General features: G+C 40.4%; 1 protein-coding gene across 6 annotated transcripts in view; it reads left to right on the forward strand.

Moving 5' to 3' along the window:
- The window catches only part of EMID1 (EMI domain containing 1), a 168040-nt gene that overhangs the window by 132406 nt on the left and 16947 nt on the right, over positions 1-18687 (forward strand). For 3 of the 6 annotated variants that reach the window (XM_089655434.1, XM_089655436.1, XM_089655433.1), the window contains 4 exons: positions 80-132; positions 2600-2653; positions 2728-2772; positions 5104-5148. In XM_089655434.1, the coding sequence (XP_089511560.1) occupies positions 80-132; positions 2600-2653; positions 2728-2772; positions 5104-5148 (197 nt within the window). Of the gene's footprint in view, positions 1-79; positions 133-2599; positions 2654-2727; positions 2773-5103; positions 5149-12386; positions 13161-17170; positions 17256-18687 lie in introns of those variants that run through there. The other 3 variants (XM_089655437.1, XM_089655435.1, XM_089655438.1) reach the window with 2 other exon arrangements.

The following is an 18687-nucleotide window of genomic DNA, read 5'->3' on the forward strand; positions in this document are numbered from 1 at the left end:
TTTAAATGCTTTCCAACCTTTTAGAATGGTTAATTATGGTGGAAGATGGTTAATTATGTCATTATGCATTTTTTATTAGGGCCACCAGGACCACAGGGAAAAACTGGGCAGCCTGGAGTGATGGGTCAAAACGTATGTTGAGAGTACACTGAGATTTCTGTGTATCAAATTCTTTTATAGTTTCATAGTTTTAGAGTCTTTTATAGTTCTATTTTCTAAACTGAAATTGAAAGCTAAATACAGTTTGAATTAAAATGAGTAAACTGTTTTACCTGCCAAAGGATTTGTATGTCTGTCCAGTTAATTTGCACAGTCTGACCAGAAATAACCAGGCTAGTAAAATTAAAGTATAAGTCAACCTTTGGGGACATGTTACATGTTCCACCCATTTTTAGGATGGAACATGTAACGTTCCCAATGCTGCAGCCTCCACCCAATCCCCCCTCCCTGTGACAGCAGTACAGGGAGAAGTTCCTTGTATAAGCTGTAATTTTTTCAATAGAGAGCGGCCGTGCAAGGCTCCACCCACATGGCTGCATCATTCATTTACAGAGTTCTGTGAATGAATGGACTACAAGTACCGACAACCTTAGTGGCTGTCGGCTTGTAGTTCTCAATGAATTACCACGGTGCTATGGAGTATCACGGTAGTTCATTGAGTATTCCTGTCGGTATATGTGCTTGCCCGTACATTCTGTTATACGTTATTCAGATATACTGACAGATCTGCAGGAGACCTGTATGGCACCAGCGATCTACTGATCGCTGTTGCAATGGTTTACAGGCTCCTGCAACCAAAAATAATGAATGCACATTTTTTTTACCTGCAAAAAATTAGCATTTTTTAATTTTGGTCAAAGGGTGAACTTATCTTTTAATTTTTTTTCTGCTGTAGTTAAGCAGTACAGCAAGGTTACCTCCACCCTCCACCACCTCCCCCCAAGCTAAGATTGGACAGTTAGCCTTGGTTCACATATGTGCGTTCCTGCGGTCCGCGTTTTGCGCGGGCATGAGAGCCCATTCATTTGAACGGACTCCCATGCCCCGGGACAAGCAGAGAAGAAGTCCCTGCACTTCTTCTGAAAACACAGCCCGCACGGGAACCACGTTGCGATTTCCAGTGCGGGCTGTGTGCTATTAGAATTAATGGCACCTGCCAGCGGGTTCGCATTCTTCTGTGTGGGTGGTGATTTTTGTGCGGATCCGCAGCGGCACCAGCCGCACATATGTGAACCTAGCCGAAAGGAGTAGCAGCACACTTATGAGGTCATCCCTCTGCTCTCTCCTTCTGTCAATTTGTTCCTTCGCAGCACAGCAAAGTCTGATTAGCTCCTAGTGCTGCCTTCCCAGCCACTTTGCAGGTTATTACAAGAGGCTGAGTCAAAATCATGTCCATATACTAGTTACTTTAAAAACTACCTGTATTTTTTTTAATTATTTTTTTTTTATAAATGTCTGGACTTCAATCTTAAGATACATATTTTTGAAGCACCTTAATAAAGTATAATACTCAGTATACGGTGAGAACCACTGTGGAGTTTGTGGCGCCGCTCGAGGCTGTACATAAAAGCCCATAAAAGCAGAAAAAGAAAGAGGGAGCAGCATCCCAAGTTACTCCAGAGACTTGGTGTAGTATGTAGGGGTGAACACCGCTCAAACTGATTCCCAGGAGTCAGAAAACAACGTGTGTGTGGTAGATGGGCTCAGGCGTCACCCTGACCACACCCGCTGATGCGTTTCGCCCCACTTGTGACCAAGCCCCCTATGGGCAGGGCAAAACGCATCAGAGGGAGTGGCCAGAGCGATGGCTGAGGCCATCTATAACATACACTTTGTTTTATGACTCCTGGAGATCGGCTTGAGCGGCGTTCACCCCTACATACTACACCAAAACTCCGTAGACTGTGTGCATTGTTCAAAGTACCAGTATTGAGAAACACTAATCTAAGCTGCAAAACTTTGCAGAATATGTATTTTACATATTGGTAGTTTTACTATAGGTAATTTTATAGCACTTCTGATCTACTGTGGATTGCTTTTTAGAGCTTCTGTCAGACATTCAAGAGGCAATCCTACTGCCTTCTGAATGCATTTTTTTTTCTTCCTCTGTTCTTCCAAACGGCAATTTACAATTGGGATATTGCCAAGTGTTTGGCTTGAGTTTGAGGTTCGGCCTCATTGACCTGCATGGCCGGGTATGAATGGTAACTCACCATGTGAGGTTAAATTTGCTGTGGATATGATTCTTTGCATCATGGTTGCAGCATGTGAACAGCCTCCTTCGGGTGTTTTGCTCTAGGTGGGCAACCAGCCACCTACCATTGCCCCGCCCATGTAAAAGAAGCCTTATCTTTTCAATGAAGCTCTGCTTGGGAACAATAGTTAGCAAATGAATAGCAAAAGCTTTTCTTTTGCACACTTAAGTTCAATTTTAAACAATAAAGGTATTTACCACACAACCTAACATTTACACTATATCCCTATAATAACAATAGCTGAGCTATTAAATACAAATGCTTTGTGTTGTTGTTTGTACCATATAACATTAGAGTTTAATGGATACTTTAGTTGATTTTTGGGCTATCTTGTTACTCTTTAGGGGTTACCTGGCTCTCCAGGAAGGGATGGCCCAAGGGGAGAGAAAGGAGATACTGTAAGTAGACAAATAAAACGGTTTGGGCACTTTGGTAGGTATATGTAAAAGTTACAGTTCTGTCTTGCCTGCAGGGTGCAGTCGGTCAGTCAGGAGAACCTGGAACAAAAGGGGAAATGGTAAATATTGAAGAGTGGTCTCTTACCATGCCTTTCTATTCATATTACCTCTGCTGAATATTCACATGGGAAGCTCGTCTAAAAATTCATGTCTGACAAATCTCAAATTACATAGTAGAAATAGATGAGCAAATGCAAGGTTGCGGTTATTTAAAGCATATGTGAAAAACATTTCACTTAGGGGTAATTTATAAAAACATGTTCAGAGTTATTCATCCTGCATGTATATGTGTTCTGTGCGAATGCCAGCAAAATCAAATGTTACAAGGCTACTTTCTCTTCAGGTTAGATGTTCTTCATTCATAAGATTAGTGTGAATCAGGAAAATACTGTATTATGGCCAGTAGATGGAGCTGATAATATGATATGATAGTTGATTTTGCCACAGAACAAACGTACATGCAGTTTTGCAAGATGAAAATCTTTATAAATACACCCCAAATGTTTACATGTGAAAGGTTCTACATGATTACATACTGTATAATTACAGAATCGTTACTGAAAGATGTGGGTAGCTGTAGGACACTTCCAACATGACACCTGCTACAAAATGCTATGGACGATATTTATTTCAAAATAACAGCCCTGTCAGTTGAATACAAAAAACAGCAACAAAGGCTTAAAAGAAAAAAAACAGAATAAAAATGCTTTTCCTGAAGAAATTGGGAGGTCAGCTAAAGTCTGACAGTAGCTGCCTGCCAACTGCTTCCAGTCTGAGTGTGCAGTATGTGAGCTTAGGCAGTTTATAGGCAGCAGCAACTGTCCCTGATACTCCAACTATAATGGCAGTCCCAACTGTGGTAGGCCCTCTTTAAAGAAGAATTATCACTAGTTTTTAACATAATTTAGTTCCTGATGGGTCAAAGTATACAAATACTTTGTCCCATCTTCCTAGGTGCCCTAAAACACTAGCTGCAATTTTGGAAAGGGCACCCTCCCTTGACGCACCACTGCCCAGTGCCATGGCTAGCAAGGAGATAGCCGTCTTGGTCGTGAGCTCCTGTCTCTGGCTCCTAGCACTTACCAGATGCATGCACCAGCATGAGAAATGCACAGGGAGGTGTGATAATTCCTCTTTTGGGTTTTCTTCTGTTTATATTTTGCCTTCTCTGGTTCCTTCTTTACCTAATCAACATACTAATGATATTTTAAAGCAGAGCTCCACCCAAAAGGGGAAGTTGCGCTTTAAGGCTTTGTCCCCTGCTCCTGATTAAGTATTGGCACCTTTGGGGAGCGGGTAACCAAAGTTTGACAGGTACCCTCTCCCACTTCCGGTGAGCCACAGGTTGCCTACCCCTGGCCTAGGGCAATCGGAAACGGAAGTTGACTTGTGACAGGTCCCAGAAGACTATGGGGCCATTCACAAAGCGTAGCGCTTCTCACGCATGCGAAGTGGGCACCCAGCTGTGAAGTTGTCACTGAAGATGCCAGCATCGGGGAGAGAAGACGGCCGGTGAAACCAGCTGTAGTGAGGACACCGCTGGACTGAGGGACAGGTAAGTGCCTGTATTTTAAAAGTCAGCAGCTACAGTTTTTGTAGCAGCTGACTTTTTAATTTTTTTTTTATTCAACTGAAACTCCGCTTTAACTAAACCTTCTGTTTTCAATACAGGTAGTATTTTAGACAATATTACTGGATCCCAATGCTTCTCTATTCAGTGCAGACAGATCCTGGCTGGTGGGAGGGTCCAGCAAGATGCTGTACATAGCTTCCTAAAAACATCACAACACCCTTCTTCAGAGCTCCCCTCAAGAGTCCTCTGCCCTGATGCAAGCAATGGGCTGGCTCATGGGAGGAGTTCTGCAAATATCAAATGCCTTAATGTGTTGATGCCAGTCAGGAGGAGTGGGCTTTCCAAGTCAAGCTGCATTTACAAGCAGATCACCCTAGGTATTGCCCACATGTGATGCTGAACCTTCAGAATTGAAATTGAAATCCAATGAATCAAAAGGTGGGCCTTGGACAGTGAGGCTGGGATGGAAAGCTCTAGATGACACTGGATATCTTCCAGTCCAGAAATTAGGCAGGTTCTCTCTACCTTGCTGCAACATCTAATGCACACTGTAAGAAGCCTACAGTGTGCAGTAAAATCAAAGTAAGCAAATACATACAGAAGAGGAGCCTGTACAATTGTTCAAGTCTATGTTAAAGCTGAGCTTCAGCCTTAAATTCACTTTTTTCTTTAAATGGCTGGGAAAACGCATATCTGAAGTAATACAGTTTTTAGCAGGTGGCTTTATATTGTTTGCTGTTAATAAAATTCATAACAGGTCCATACATGGATCCTTCTAATATATCTAAGCTTGTCATCACTTTCACACTTTCCATAGGGTCCTCCCGGACAAAAAGGGGAAGCGGGAGAGAGAGGGGAGCCGGTAAGAATCTCTGTAACTCATGTTCCATTATTACATTGTTGCACCACGCAACTCAGAGAGCCAAATATCAGAGCAAAGCATAATAGAACATAAGAGTCATGATGCATGTGACAGCTAAATTAGGTAGCTGTTATTAAAGTCAACCTGTCAGCCATTTAAATTACCTAATATAAGTATTGCCCTAGAGGAGACCCCTTGATATGCCTAGAACCTTTTTGAAGCCAGAAAACCTGCTTCTGTGTGCATCTTTTTTTTTTTTTAATACATATTATTGAACAATATCAGAGGATTGCACATATTGAGTACAAGAATTCCGAAAAACATTAATTGAAAAATAAAGATATCCCATTAATGAAGGTATTGTTTGCATGGCTTTATACAAATCTGCAATTATAGCATATTCACCAATAAGGAAAAAGCAATAAAAGCTCGGGTCTTGACTTACAATGGTCACGTGCAAACCAATATGAACAGGGACATGAAACAAAAGAGAGAGAGAAACAAAAGAGGAAATACAATAAGACAAATGGAAAAAAAAAGAGAAAAGATGGGAAAGAAGGAGAAAGGGGGAAGTCCTGATCCGGGCTCCATTGCTGTCCATCTATGTGTTGCCGCTAAGAATTCAAATGCCACAAAAATAATTGAAGTTTGTCGGAGCCAGAGAATTTGTTCCAGGCATACCACTGTGTAATGGAACCGACCCAGTCTGAGCTTGGGTATTTCCGTTAGACTACCACTTCCCCGTCCGAACACCAAAAACAGACACCACAGCTGAACATGCAAGACTAGATGACACCAGTCTGTCTGAACATGGAACTCTTTATTTGAAACTTGAACTGGCTTTTTATACACTCAGGGGGCAATCCCCCCTCCCTGCATAATGACACAAGGCCGGGCAATCTACACTTAGCAACAACAGAGACACACATGTATTCAAACTTCACAACAGCAGACAGTCCCATCAGGAGGGAGGGCTGCTGGAGACACCCCCCCCCCCCTAAGCTAATACACATAAACACATACATCCTATAATAGTTTGCTCCCAAGCAAGACACACAATAGAAGAATGGGATGCAACCACATGGCATTGGACAATCAACAACCCCCACCCCAATATTAGGACAGATCACCCTGTACCCCTAACAGGCACAGAGTGACTTACACATAATAGGGATATGGGGAGATGAGACAGGGGTCTCCCCACCTCTCTAAAGTGAACTGGGTTCCATGGGCCCCCCACCGAAAGTGACTCCCGTCACACACTGTTCTACAGATTTAGGGTACCATCCCTGTAGGCTTTCAGTGAGTTCCTCCATTCTTATTTTATGGTTAGTTTCAGCCACCCATTCAACACTGGGACAATAGGGAACAATAGGTGAGTTCCAGTTCCTGAGAATTAGGGCTTGCACTGCAGAAAAAAGGAAAAGAAGTAAGCCCGAACAGAAGCAATGCCACTCCTGCTAGTTCTGGATAGTTCTTATCTGTGATCTGAGTTGAAAAATAGCATCCTAGTAATGTCTGATGCTTGGGCAGGACCACCAGGTGTAAAGCATAGTTCCTGTGCCACTCTCACAATGACAACAGCGATCAGGAAGCAATGGCAGAATCCTATGTAGCCCAACAGAGTATCTGTACCACCTGGACAATATTTTATAGTTTCTTTCTTGAGTAGATAAGCTTGATTTAAATGTTTGAAAAAAGGATTTGTCTCAGTCATCTGTAGAAAGTGAGTAGTCCAGTTCTTTCTCCCAGTCCTTGATAAAGTAAGGCTGATGAGGGAACGCATGCAAAATAAATATATTGTAGTTTCGGTATATCGCCCAGGGGGCAGTCAGATTGTTTGAGGTATATGGACTCAAATGGTGTTACACGAAACATGTTTTACTGTAAAATGACTTCAGGACAAAGTCCAGCTGCCATTCTTCTCTCCAACAAGATTGTGAAGACAGTTGGTGGATAAGTTAGGTGCATAGTAGCTAACAGTGATGGGCTTTATGTTTAAATCGACCGTAAGTTCGAATCGAACATCCGCCGCTCCTATGATCGGTGAACACATGAATGGTAAGTTCGGTTGTTCACCCACTGTGCCCCACAATGAACTATGCTCTGACAGTGCAATATGAATGATCAAAGCAATGCACATGACCACAGGTCAGGTGCAATATTTTGGTCAATCACAGCACAACTGGACGGAGCTAGTGGTGACGTCAAGTTCTATAAAGGACTTGTCAAAATATGTTGTGTTTTTATTCACATTTTACACTTTTTTGGTGAAAAGGTAGGGTTACTATGTACCTCATACTCATTTTACGAGGGGGGGGCAGGATCTGGGGGCTCCCTTGTTTGAGGGCATGTAGCCTGGTACGATTTGGGGGGGCGCTCTTTAGTCCCCCCTCCCTTTCCTAGCCTGCCAGGCCTGTGCTCAGATCAAGGGTCTGGTAGGAATTTAGGGTGGGATCCACACTTTTTCCCCCATTTTTTGGGGGGTGGGGTTCGCCTTAAATATCCTACCAGGCCAGGTATGGTTTTTAGGGGGAACCCCATGCACTTTTCCCCCCCATTTTTGAAAGGTGGGGTTCTCCTTAAAAGTCCTACCAGGCCTGAAGGGTCTGGTATGGTTTTTAGGGGGAACCTTACACACCTTTTTTTAAGGCGGGAGGGCAGAGTCCCCATACCCCTTTTATGGCTAATAACTTGCATATTTGTCTTCAAAATGGGCACTTTTGAATTTACAAGTTCCCATCCCATAGACTTGCATTATGTATTAAGTTCCCGGTCGAACTTTTGTTAGGTTCGAATGTTCGAACCGAACAGGGAGGGTGTACAGCTCATCAGTAGTAACTAAGTGAAACTAGTTTCAGAAATATACACAGAGGAGAGTTTTCAGGCTAACAATGGCAATAGCTTGTGGTGACTGCTATTTAGCAGGATTTTTAAAATTTTAAAATGGCAGACAGGTTTTCTTTGAGTAAACATGCTATACTGTTACAAAATGCCAGTGTTTGCTTTTCAGAGATATATATTGTCATTTATTATTTTTATACCTATCCCTTTTCTGTAACCATCATTCTCACAATGTAACTGTTTGTCTTGCACCTTCAGAGACGTCAGCCTGACTCATCTCATCAATTAGATATTCCTGTGATCCCCTAAACAATGTTCTTTGTGGAATTCTAGGTCAACATGTGAACTGCTATGAAACATTCATTTTTTATAAATTAATTAACAAAGCCCAGTCTCATTCAAGAAAAAGGTTCCTGCTAAACTGGAGATTAGACTATTTTCTTTTAGACATTTTGAGGTCAGGTTGATGTCTGCGCTTCCTTTTTCAAACTTCTTCTTCTATATATCTCTTCACTCATCTCGTATCTGTTTATGTCTTCTGTTAACAGAAGTATAGGATTATATGTTAAAATAATTCACACTTAAATGGATGATACTTTAATTCTTAACAGGTTCCTCTCCTAACATTTTATTTTACACTAAAACTACCTTTGTTGGTGACTGCAATATTAGGTCAATCCAGCCAAAGAAGATATTTCAATTATTGGGTTATATCATATACTGTTTTCTTATTTTTATAAGGGTAATTAGGAAATCAGATATCCCTGCTATCACAAGCCAGCCAAAGAATTTTAATTGTTCTGCTGAATTCGTTATAAGTAAATGAAAAATCAAAGCAGTAGACTGAGACCCTCATGTAATGCACACATCATGTAATCTGACCTAGAGATTCAGGTACAGAGATTTCATTAGCTCTGACACAAAAAGAATTCACAGAGTCTCCTGGGTGAATCAACCTACCAGCATCTTTAGAAAATCGAAATATCAGCTTTGGTTGAGATGATGCAATACAGTGTACAGGTTCAAAAGTCCTTCGCAATGCCTGGTTAAGTAGAGAATGTCCAGGTTGCTATCTCAAATTACCAAGGCGGTTATATCATACTTCTGGAACTACAAGGCTGGACAAAAAAATGTATCGGTTCCCAAATGGCATACATTATCATTCTTTCTTATTTTGTAAAACATTTATTGGAGCTGCAAAATAAGTGTATTGTGATAGTTCGGGGTCCCATCATAAAATGTATTGAGGGAACACCCCAGTGATTATCAAGATGAAAGCCTTCTTGGGTTCAGTCAAAAGGCTGGATGGCAGATAACTGTCTGGACTGTATTCACAGCTTTACTGAGATGTCTTGAACCTGTGGGCCTGTATTCTCTATCAGCTGTTCTTGTTGGTCTGTGTTGTGTAGAATAAAATGCTGTAAAAGAAGCCCCCTTACTGTTAGAAACAATTTAGACTTGTAAATGGACAATTCTAGTTCAAGACTTGCAGCCTTAGGTTTTCACCATTTTAATACAGCATTCTTAACAATAACTATGATCAACCTTCATCTTCCCTAAAACTACATAATTAGCCTTTTCTGTGTGGTCTGATTCCATACTTGTTTGATGGGTCCATTGTATAAAGACTGATACAGCTGTGGGGATTTTCCTTGCCTCACCTTTTCTTCCTGCCCCACAGCCTGCAACCTAACTACCCCACTACTTGTAACAACTTCCCTACTGGAGACTTTTGTTCTCTTTTCATTAAACACGTGAATGATAGAGCCAGTTAGAAAAGGTAAACTATTTTTGGAATACGCTATTTATTAAAAGTTGGTGGCTATTCTTATAAGGCGAAAGTAGTGATATTTACCTGGACAATTTCAAGATGAACATCTTACACAATTGGCTTATACTATCAAATGACTGTTGGGGCCTATGTCGAAGGGCTTTGGACTTGTGTCAGATACTTATAAGATCATTCAGAATTTATTGACAGGTGCATATCACCTGCAGTTGACTTCCTTTTGACCTGCATGTGACTTGCTTCAAGCCGGTTTGGCATTACCAAAAAAAACAAAAACACGTTTGAAGCGAACAAAAAAACCCATCAACACAGGCCTTTAGATATATGATGTAGCTAACAGCAGACCTTCAGAAACATTTAATATTCTTACTTTGAACGTGTTACCTTTTCATCTGGTTAGTGTTCAATCTGAATCCTGGGGAAAAAAAGATTTATTCTTGTAGTGGGTTCCCCTCCCTGCTGCAAGGGTTAACTGCTCATGAATAAGGTAATATTCATACAGAAATGACAGGTGCTCCACTGTGCTCAAATGGTGCCCCACATGGATGTGCACTCACCGTCATCTGTGGATCACCAGTCTCTAGGATGGTCTTATGCTCTTTGTTTGGGACTAGCCCAATATGTGACAATATGGATGCAACCAATATTCTTCCTGGGGACAATGCAATATGGCTGATGGTAACCGGCAAGATTATGACCAGCGTGGCTATTAGTAACGATGTAGTTTCATAAGAGCTGTTTCAAAATTCCTCCTCTCCTCCCAGACAGGAGGGAGGAGAGGAGGAATTTTGGTTACCATCAGCCATATCGCATTATCCCCAGGAAGGATATTGGTGCCATCCATATCGCCACATATTGGGCTAGTTCCAAACAAATCGCATAAGACCATCCTAGAGATAGGTGGTCCACAGATGACGGTGAGTGCACATCCATGTGGGGCACCGTTTGAGAATAGTGGAGCACCTGTCATTTCTCTACGAAGTTCACCACTAAGTATTTCACACCTGGGCACTTTATTCTCATGAAATTGGGACTGAATGTTACTATCATTTATTTATTACATGTGTAACAATATTATTATTTATTGCTTATTGTATTGTATTTTAGTTTATGCATGGTCCAAATAGTATTTTGTTTGTTTTTGTGTATATTGGTTCACAAATTAGGACTGCTGCTTTTTTATATAGGGTCAATTTGCATTAAGATTTCACTCATAAGCGCAAAAACACTTGATTTAAATAAGGTAATATACTTACCTTTTATTCTTTGTTCCTGAAGGCTTCCTCCTCTTTATGCACTCAGTTCCCAGAAGGTTTGTGAAATCATCCTGTACAATGCCAAAAACTGTTAGTCCTGCATTGTACAGGAAGGAAAAGAGGGAAAATTCCTGATTATAAGCCACCAGTCCCAAAATAAGAATTAGATGAAGAAGGAGGGACCCCTAGGTCTTGGGAATTTGAAGGCTTAAATAGTACCAAAAATAAGTAAAAAAAAGTTCCAAGTCCTAGGGGGTCTCTCCTTCTTCATCTATCTGTTACAACAATTTTTCACAAATAAAAATGAGTACTTTTTTTTTTACTTATTTTTGGTACTATTTAAGCCTTCAAATTCCCAAGACCTAGGGGTCCCTCCTTCTTCATCTAATTGCATTGTACAGGAATAACACTGAGAGCCTGGCCACACTCCAGAGCATGGGTTAGTGGGGGAGAGTACCGGCAGCTGATGGAGTGAAGAGTAAGGTAAGTTTATCGCCTGGGTTCACATACATGCGGTGCGGTATATCACATGTGATTAGCACAGGAACCGCACCACATTCCTGTGCAAATCGCATGTGATTTGTGTGCGGTGCGATCGGAGCTATACACTTTGTATGGCTCTAATCGTACCACACCCACACCAAAAACGTGCAGGACCCTTTTCTTGGGATCGGATCGCAGGGGTATTCACGCCTATGCGATCTGATTCTGCACATTGCACCATGTTTTGCGGACCGCTTTCAGGGTGTTAACTTAACATACACGCCCGCAATGGTTCGCATGAACGGGGTGCGATTCTGATGCAGTGTGGAATTCGCACTGAAAACACTGCGAATTCCACACTGCATCAGTGTAAACCAGGGCTTATTCATTGTCCCTAGGCAAAACAAGCTCTTAACACTTGCAATAGAGATGGGGACCCACTTCAAGAGTAAAATTTTTTTTCTTTACCTGAAGATCAGCTTTAAACAAATTCTAAGTGCACACGGCTATACAATATATATTCTTCCAGAATCAGATATCATCAGATCAATTGTACACTTTATTCAGCTCTCCAGCAGTGAAGGAGTTAATGACATTGCAGCTTAATAACTTTTATTATGCTCATTGCAACAGTATGATATTAACTAACTTGTGGCTTTCTGAAATGACGTTATGGCTAGTAACATTGTACTGTGACGTGTAGTGGAAAGAGCCAGCACACATTTAGCAATTATAAAAAAAAAAAATATGTAATAAAAGACATAATACAACTAAATACAAGAAAAAATGTTGCTGGTTGGTTATACTATAATCCTAGGCAGGGAAACCTATTAAGACATTGGTACAAACATTAAATATATCAGCAGGAATCTGAAACTGAGAAGACCAATGTAAGACAGGGTGAACATATAAAGGTTAAGTAAATGAGGTAACACAACACCTCCTGTTAGTATGCCTGTAACTAAATATATGGCTTTGTAGCTCATTACTTTGCTATATAACCTCTGAATGTACCATACTTAAAGTACTTGTTCCATTGTGATACTGAGGTGTCAATCACAGTACATTCTGGGTGATATGGGTCGCAGGACCAGCTTTGTGCCCTATGGTAAAAGTAATTTGGGAACCCAAGTCATGGGTTCTAAAAGACAAGGCAAGTCACCCAAACCTCTTAAGCATACACCTATGCAAATGGCAGGGGATGCCAACTTTAGGTATGCACTTTACATGCAGCAACTGCATCATAAGTCTGGTTAAATTTTTCCAAATGCATTGTGTAGTTGCTCTTTATGTACTATTGCTCTGCCTATTCATACAATCATACCTGTGCGTTATATACCATGTAGATTTCTTTTTACCTTACTGCAAAAACTTTACACTAACTACATATTGTAGCTGTCATTCCACTATACTGGACAGACTTTATAACTACATTACTCAAAACGCTAAACAATTTCTATGTAATTTCATCCACACAATTTACATTTTCTTTATATAATTGCTACTTCTAATTTTGTATATTTATTCTTCTAGGTAACACTAGAAATGTTGATTTAGTCTGATTTTTCTATTGCATAAGCGAACTTAACTGATTTTTGGTACAACTGCAGTTTTGCTAGATAGGATTAGCGGTTCACTGATTGATTTCACTTGTTGCCTAGAATTGCACTTATATTAAGTGAGTCTATCATTAAAATCAAATGTCTCTATTGACTTACTTTTGCATTTATTCTCTGTGTTTATGCAATTGAAAAAAATAATCCTGCTTTTAGTTATTTATGAACCAGAAAAATATAAATGCGCACTTTTTTTTTCCATGAACCCTACTGATGCTTTTGCATTCAAAATGTAACTAAAGGCAAAACTTTTCTTTTAGTTTTAGATAGAGTGGAGAGGGATAAAAACATCCGTCAGGTTTTTGTATTGCTGTCTACTCCCACATTTGGGAGATTAACCTTCTCTAGTTGTCTTGTTTCCTATTATTATCCATTGTGAAAGTAAAACAAAACCCCAAATTTTGACATCAGAACACCAATGGAGGGGAAATCTTCCAATGGGGACAATAGTTCTGGTGACACAATAGGATTCCTTCACTACGGAGAGATTTCCTCTCACTTCTTGTTTTGGAAGTGAACAGAAAGCTCCCCAATTGGACAGAGATAGAAAAACAATTGAAAAAACTGATGGGTTTATAACCCTCCCCTACTCTATCCAAATTTAAAAAAAAAGTTTTGCCTTTAGTTACACTTTAATCACACCCATATTCACATATTATGCAGTTTATTCTGCCTTGATATGCCAGCTTGTTCTGCAGAACACAACATGTTGCCCTTTGTTGACAGGTTTTTGTACCTATTTAGGGTCCTTTCACACAGGCATTCTGTTTTTTTCATCAGTTCAGTCGTGTTTTTTTTGTATTTTCAAAATCGGAGCTAAACAGATCAAGAATTCACTTTTTACCTCCATTTTCATATCCATTTACATCCGTTTTTGATCTGTTTACATCCATTTCTCATCTGTTTGCATACGTTTTTCATACGTTTACATCAGTTTCTTGTAATTTTCTCATCAGTTTTTACATCCGTTTTTTACATCCTTTACCAATGCAAAAACAGATGCAGAAACGGACCATAAGTCCATTTACATCCATTTTTCCTCCATTCCATTTTTTTTAAACCTCTTCCCGTCCGTCTCATGTACATAAATGGCTGGACGGGAGCAGTGCGGAAGCGGTTCGCCGTTTATAAACAGCCCCTGCATTCACTGCCTGTGCGTGCTCCCAGGGAGCACACGGCACCGCGATCCGGTGCCCGCTGTGTCCGGAGGAGGCACTGTACGGGACCTCTGTGTGAGGTCCCAATTCATGTGATCCCTGATTGGCCAATCAGTGATCACATGAATAGTAGTAAACAAGATGTCACTTCCTGACATCATTGCTTACTACTTCTGAAATCTGTGAATGATGACAGAGGTCACATGGTACATGGCTAGTCACAACAGCCTAGTACCATGTGACAAGCTGTGACCAATCACAGCTCACACAGTATTTCTCACTGGCTGCAAGAATGCAGCCAGAGAGAAGGAGAAATGATTGCTTTTACAGCAATCATTTTGGCCAAGATTTATGAAGAAAGATTACTTATTTCCAACCTTTTATAAGAAAAACACTTTTTTTTTCAAAATGTTTGGACTTTTTCATTTATATAGCAAAAAAACAAAAATCCCAGTGGTGAATAAATACCACCAAAATGAAGTTTTATCTGTCTAAAAAAAAAATGCTAAAAAATTCATATGGGTACAGTGTTGCATGACCGCGCAATTGTCATTCAAAGTGTGATAGCGCTGAAAGCTGAAAATTGGCCTTGACAGGAAGGGGGTGAAAGTGTCCGGACTTGAAGTGGTTAAGGAAGAAAAATAGAGTTTTCTTCTGTTCAAAGAAAAGGATGTTAACGGATGCAGACATTATTGGATGTAAACAGATGATCATCCGCTAATCCATAGAAATACATGGATGTCCATTTTTTATCTGTAAACGGACAGATGAAAAACGGACATACTGATCGCCCGTGTGAAAAGACCCTTAAGCATAGCTCCAACTGTCCCTGATTTTCAAGGGACTGTCCCTCATTCAGACTGTCAAGGGACTCTCCCTTTTTTCCCTCCTCATTTTGGTCTGATCTATATAGTTGTATATAAAATGCACTATTTATCTATCAAAAAGTATTTTACAGCGCTAAACTTTTCATCCAATTTCTAAATTGCTGCATTTCGATATTTCCAAAGCCAATATAAAGGAACAGTAACGATCAAAAACAACTACTTGTGGGTATAATCCTGTATAATAATAATAACCAACAATTTTTGCGTGTGTAATTCTCCTTTATAGGGAGGAGGACATGTCCTATGGTTACATACTGTTGCTAATAGGTGTCTCTCGTTCCCATTTCAGAAAGTTGGGAGGTATAATTTAAGACGTTTTTGGCTTTACCCGTACCCCCACAGCTCTTGGCAATTAATAACAAGTACAAACTCCTACTGGATTTTGGTTTTCATACTATTACTTATTGTAACTGAGCCATCCCCTTATTTTTTCAGTATGGTAATGGGAGTTCAAGAAGAGTGAATGCCTTTTAACAGGTAATCACACCTAAGGACTCCTAATTCACACTGGTCCATCTTTGCGCATTGTATTAACAAGGGCACCAAATCAGACTATTCATAGGACATGCAACATTTTTTCAAACAAAGTACATCACAGCAATTTGTTGCAGTGCACTGTGATGCATGAGCATCAAAGGTGTGATTTGTTATCACACTGGGGCTTTATTAAGAATGAATGGCACTGCAATGTACTGATACACACAACATTCATTGCAGCATTACCACAACACACTGGAGAGGTATGAATAGGCCCTGAGAGATTAGCAACAAAAACACCTCACCCATCACCATCTTATTTCTCATGCTTACAAGCAATCGCCTTTTTAATTATTTTCATACCTGGGCTTTAAATGACATTTGAAAGCTGGCTGATTGCTATTGGTGGCAGAAAATGTACCTACAGCATACTAATGTATCAAGTTGTAAAAGGCAAAGCAAAAATATACACAATAATGCTACACCTATGCAAAAATATCATGAGAGTGACCCTATAATGATTGCTTTAAAATGATAGCTGTACAATTGCCATATTCTGGTTTTCTACCTGTCAAAGCACAGTAGGCATCAGCTTTGACAGGTGGTGTTTGAAAAAAAAAGATATTGGCTTTACCTGGTTCTGTGTTTGTTGGATGCATATAGTAAGGTATGGAATAAAAGTAGTGCGCCCCAATATTTTTGTGGTTTGGAAACAACCCTTGCTGTTAATAAATATGTTGCTATTAATTTTAAGAACTCTTTTCTTTTCCAGACTTAGGCCGGCCATACGTGGGTTGATTTTCAAATGATTTTTGGTTTGAAAATCAGACCTATTTTATTTATTTCAGGTACTTATATAGCACTGTCAATTTACATATATATTGTACATTCACATCAGTCACTAACCCTCAAAGGGCATACAATCTAAAGTCCCTAACTCACATTCATACATATATACATACTAGGGCCATTTTAGACAGGAGCCAATTAACCTACCAGCATGTCTTTGGAGTGTGGGAGGAAACCCACGCAGTCACAGGGAGAACATGCAAACGCCAGGCAGGTGGTGCTGGGGTTGGGATTCAAACCAGCAACCCTAGTATTGCCAGGCTGAAGTGCTAACCATTTAGCCAGTGTGCTGCCCAAGAATAATCAGCTGATTTTCGCTCTGTTAGTGGGGCACCGGCCGATTTTTGTGGTTCCTCCCCATTTCGTTTCTCGGGCATGCTGGAAAATTAGTGAAAAATGACTGATTTTCAAAATCATTGGTGGCACCATTGGATTACAGAACAAACGATGTTTTCGATTTTTGATTGAAAAATCGTTTGGAATTCGACCCACGTATGGCCTGCTTTATAGAGATCCTGCATGATTCACTTTTCTCCTGCCTTCTTTAACTCTTTGTTTGTAAAAACTGTATTTAAAACTGTCAGATGTATTAACCAATAAAGGGCTAAATGTGGGTGGGAGGGGGTTAATCCCTCACAGCTGTGTCTGTCTCTTGCCTGCACAGGGGGAGAGAATGCTGCAAATCAGAGAAGCTCTGAAGATTTTAGCAGAGAGAGTTTTAATATTGGAGACAATGATTGGAATTCACGGTGAGTATCTAAAGCCGAGGAAGGAAATGAGATTGTAAAAGGTACAGCATGAAGGGGACTATAGATAACTTAAATGTGGGGGGGGGGGGTAACAAAAATTTGGGGAGAGACCTTGATAGCATTGAGATGATCAGGATCTGTTTAAGAGAGAGGTGTATTACTGATTTATGTAAAGTGCTTTTCAATCCACAGATTCGTAATTAAATGGATAAATGTGAGGTGTACCGCACACCTGGAACTGTTACACTGGTATCATTGTTATATGAATTTACAAATCGTGCGTACAACAAAGATTTTAAAACCGGTGCATGCAAGTTTATTCAGCTTTCCTAAATTGTTCCCCGGTAGCCTTGTCCTGCCCTCTCCAGCCAATAAAGTCACGTAGCACAATGATCTGCTAAAGGTAAAGTGGAAGGGGCAGGGCCATGTATTCAACCATGAAATCTGATAGTCATTCGCATAGAAGTGTTACCCAGGTTGTCAAAGTACCTGGAGAGCTCAGTAGGCTCATAGAAAAAAGACTGAGTGGTCCATCGAGTCTGTCCAGTTTTTTTTCATGCTTAGTGTTCCAGCCAGCCAGAAAAAGCTCCTGGGCTTGTACATGAAGCCACTAGGCATATATCACAAGCCTGTATCATAAACTTGGTTTCTCCATTGCACCCGTTGAGGTTGATTTACTAAAGGAAAATAGGCTGTTTATAGCTTTCCTTTTTCTTTTTAAGTACAAATGACAAGAAGAGGCTAGAAGAGAGGTTTGACAATACAGGAAAGCTGTTTTTTTTTTAAAATAAAATTTCATATCTTCTAATTACATTTTACAATACCAATAATACTCATTGCTTGTCTTGCCAAGAGTTCTACTTTAACACACATATTATCTACATTAAGCTGAACACATTCATATGTGTACAGAAAATAAAATTATAGTGTACCTAAACACAGTATTTAACTCCCCTGGCGGTATTCCCGAATGTAGCTCGGGGTTAATTTTCAGTACCAGAAGCGGTAACCCCGAGCTACACTCGGGATTACCCTGCAGCATTACTCAGGGATCCCTCCAGCATTTACCTTGTCCTGCGGTCCCGCGATGTCACCCCTGCAGCGTCCCTGGCCATCTGCTCGGCTGATGCTGGCATCCGTCTTCCGGGTCTGTTCCCTGCGAGTGTCAGGATCTACAGGGGACGGAACGGCGTGAAATTAAAAAATGTAAAAATGTGACATTCACTCAATACACTAAAATCTGATAGTATTACATTACTGTATCAAACCATTTCACATACATTTTGTCCATAGTGCTTTGTCCTGTGCCCTGCCTGCATTTTTACTGTTCTTTCTGCCTTGAAACTGAGAAATGTCCATGGCGTCCAAAAAGCATCCCTTTAGGTCAAAAGCGGTTTTAAACTAGCTAGAGAACAGCGATAGTAAATTAGAA

The sequence above is a fragment of the Staurois parvus genome, unplaced genomic scaffold (assembly GCF_062004578.1).
Source record: "Staurois parvus isolate SC_StPar_1 unplaced genomic scaffold, SC_StPar_1.0 ptg000840l, whole genome shotgun sequence".
NCBI lineage: Eukaryota > Metazoa > Chordata > Amphibia > Anura > Ranidae > Staurois > Staurois parvus.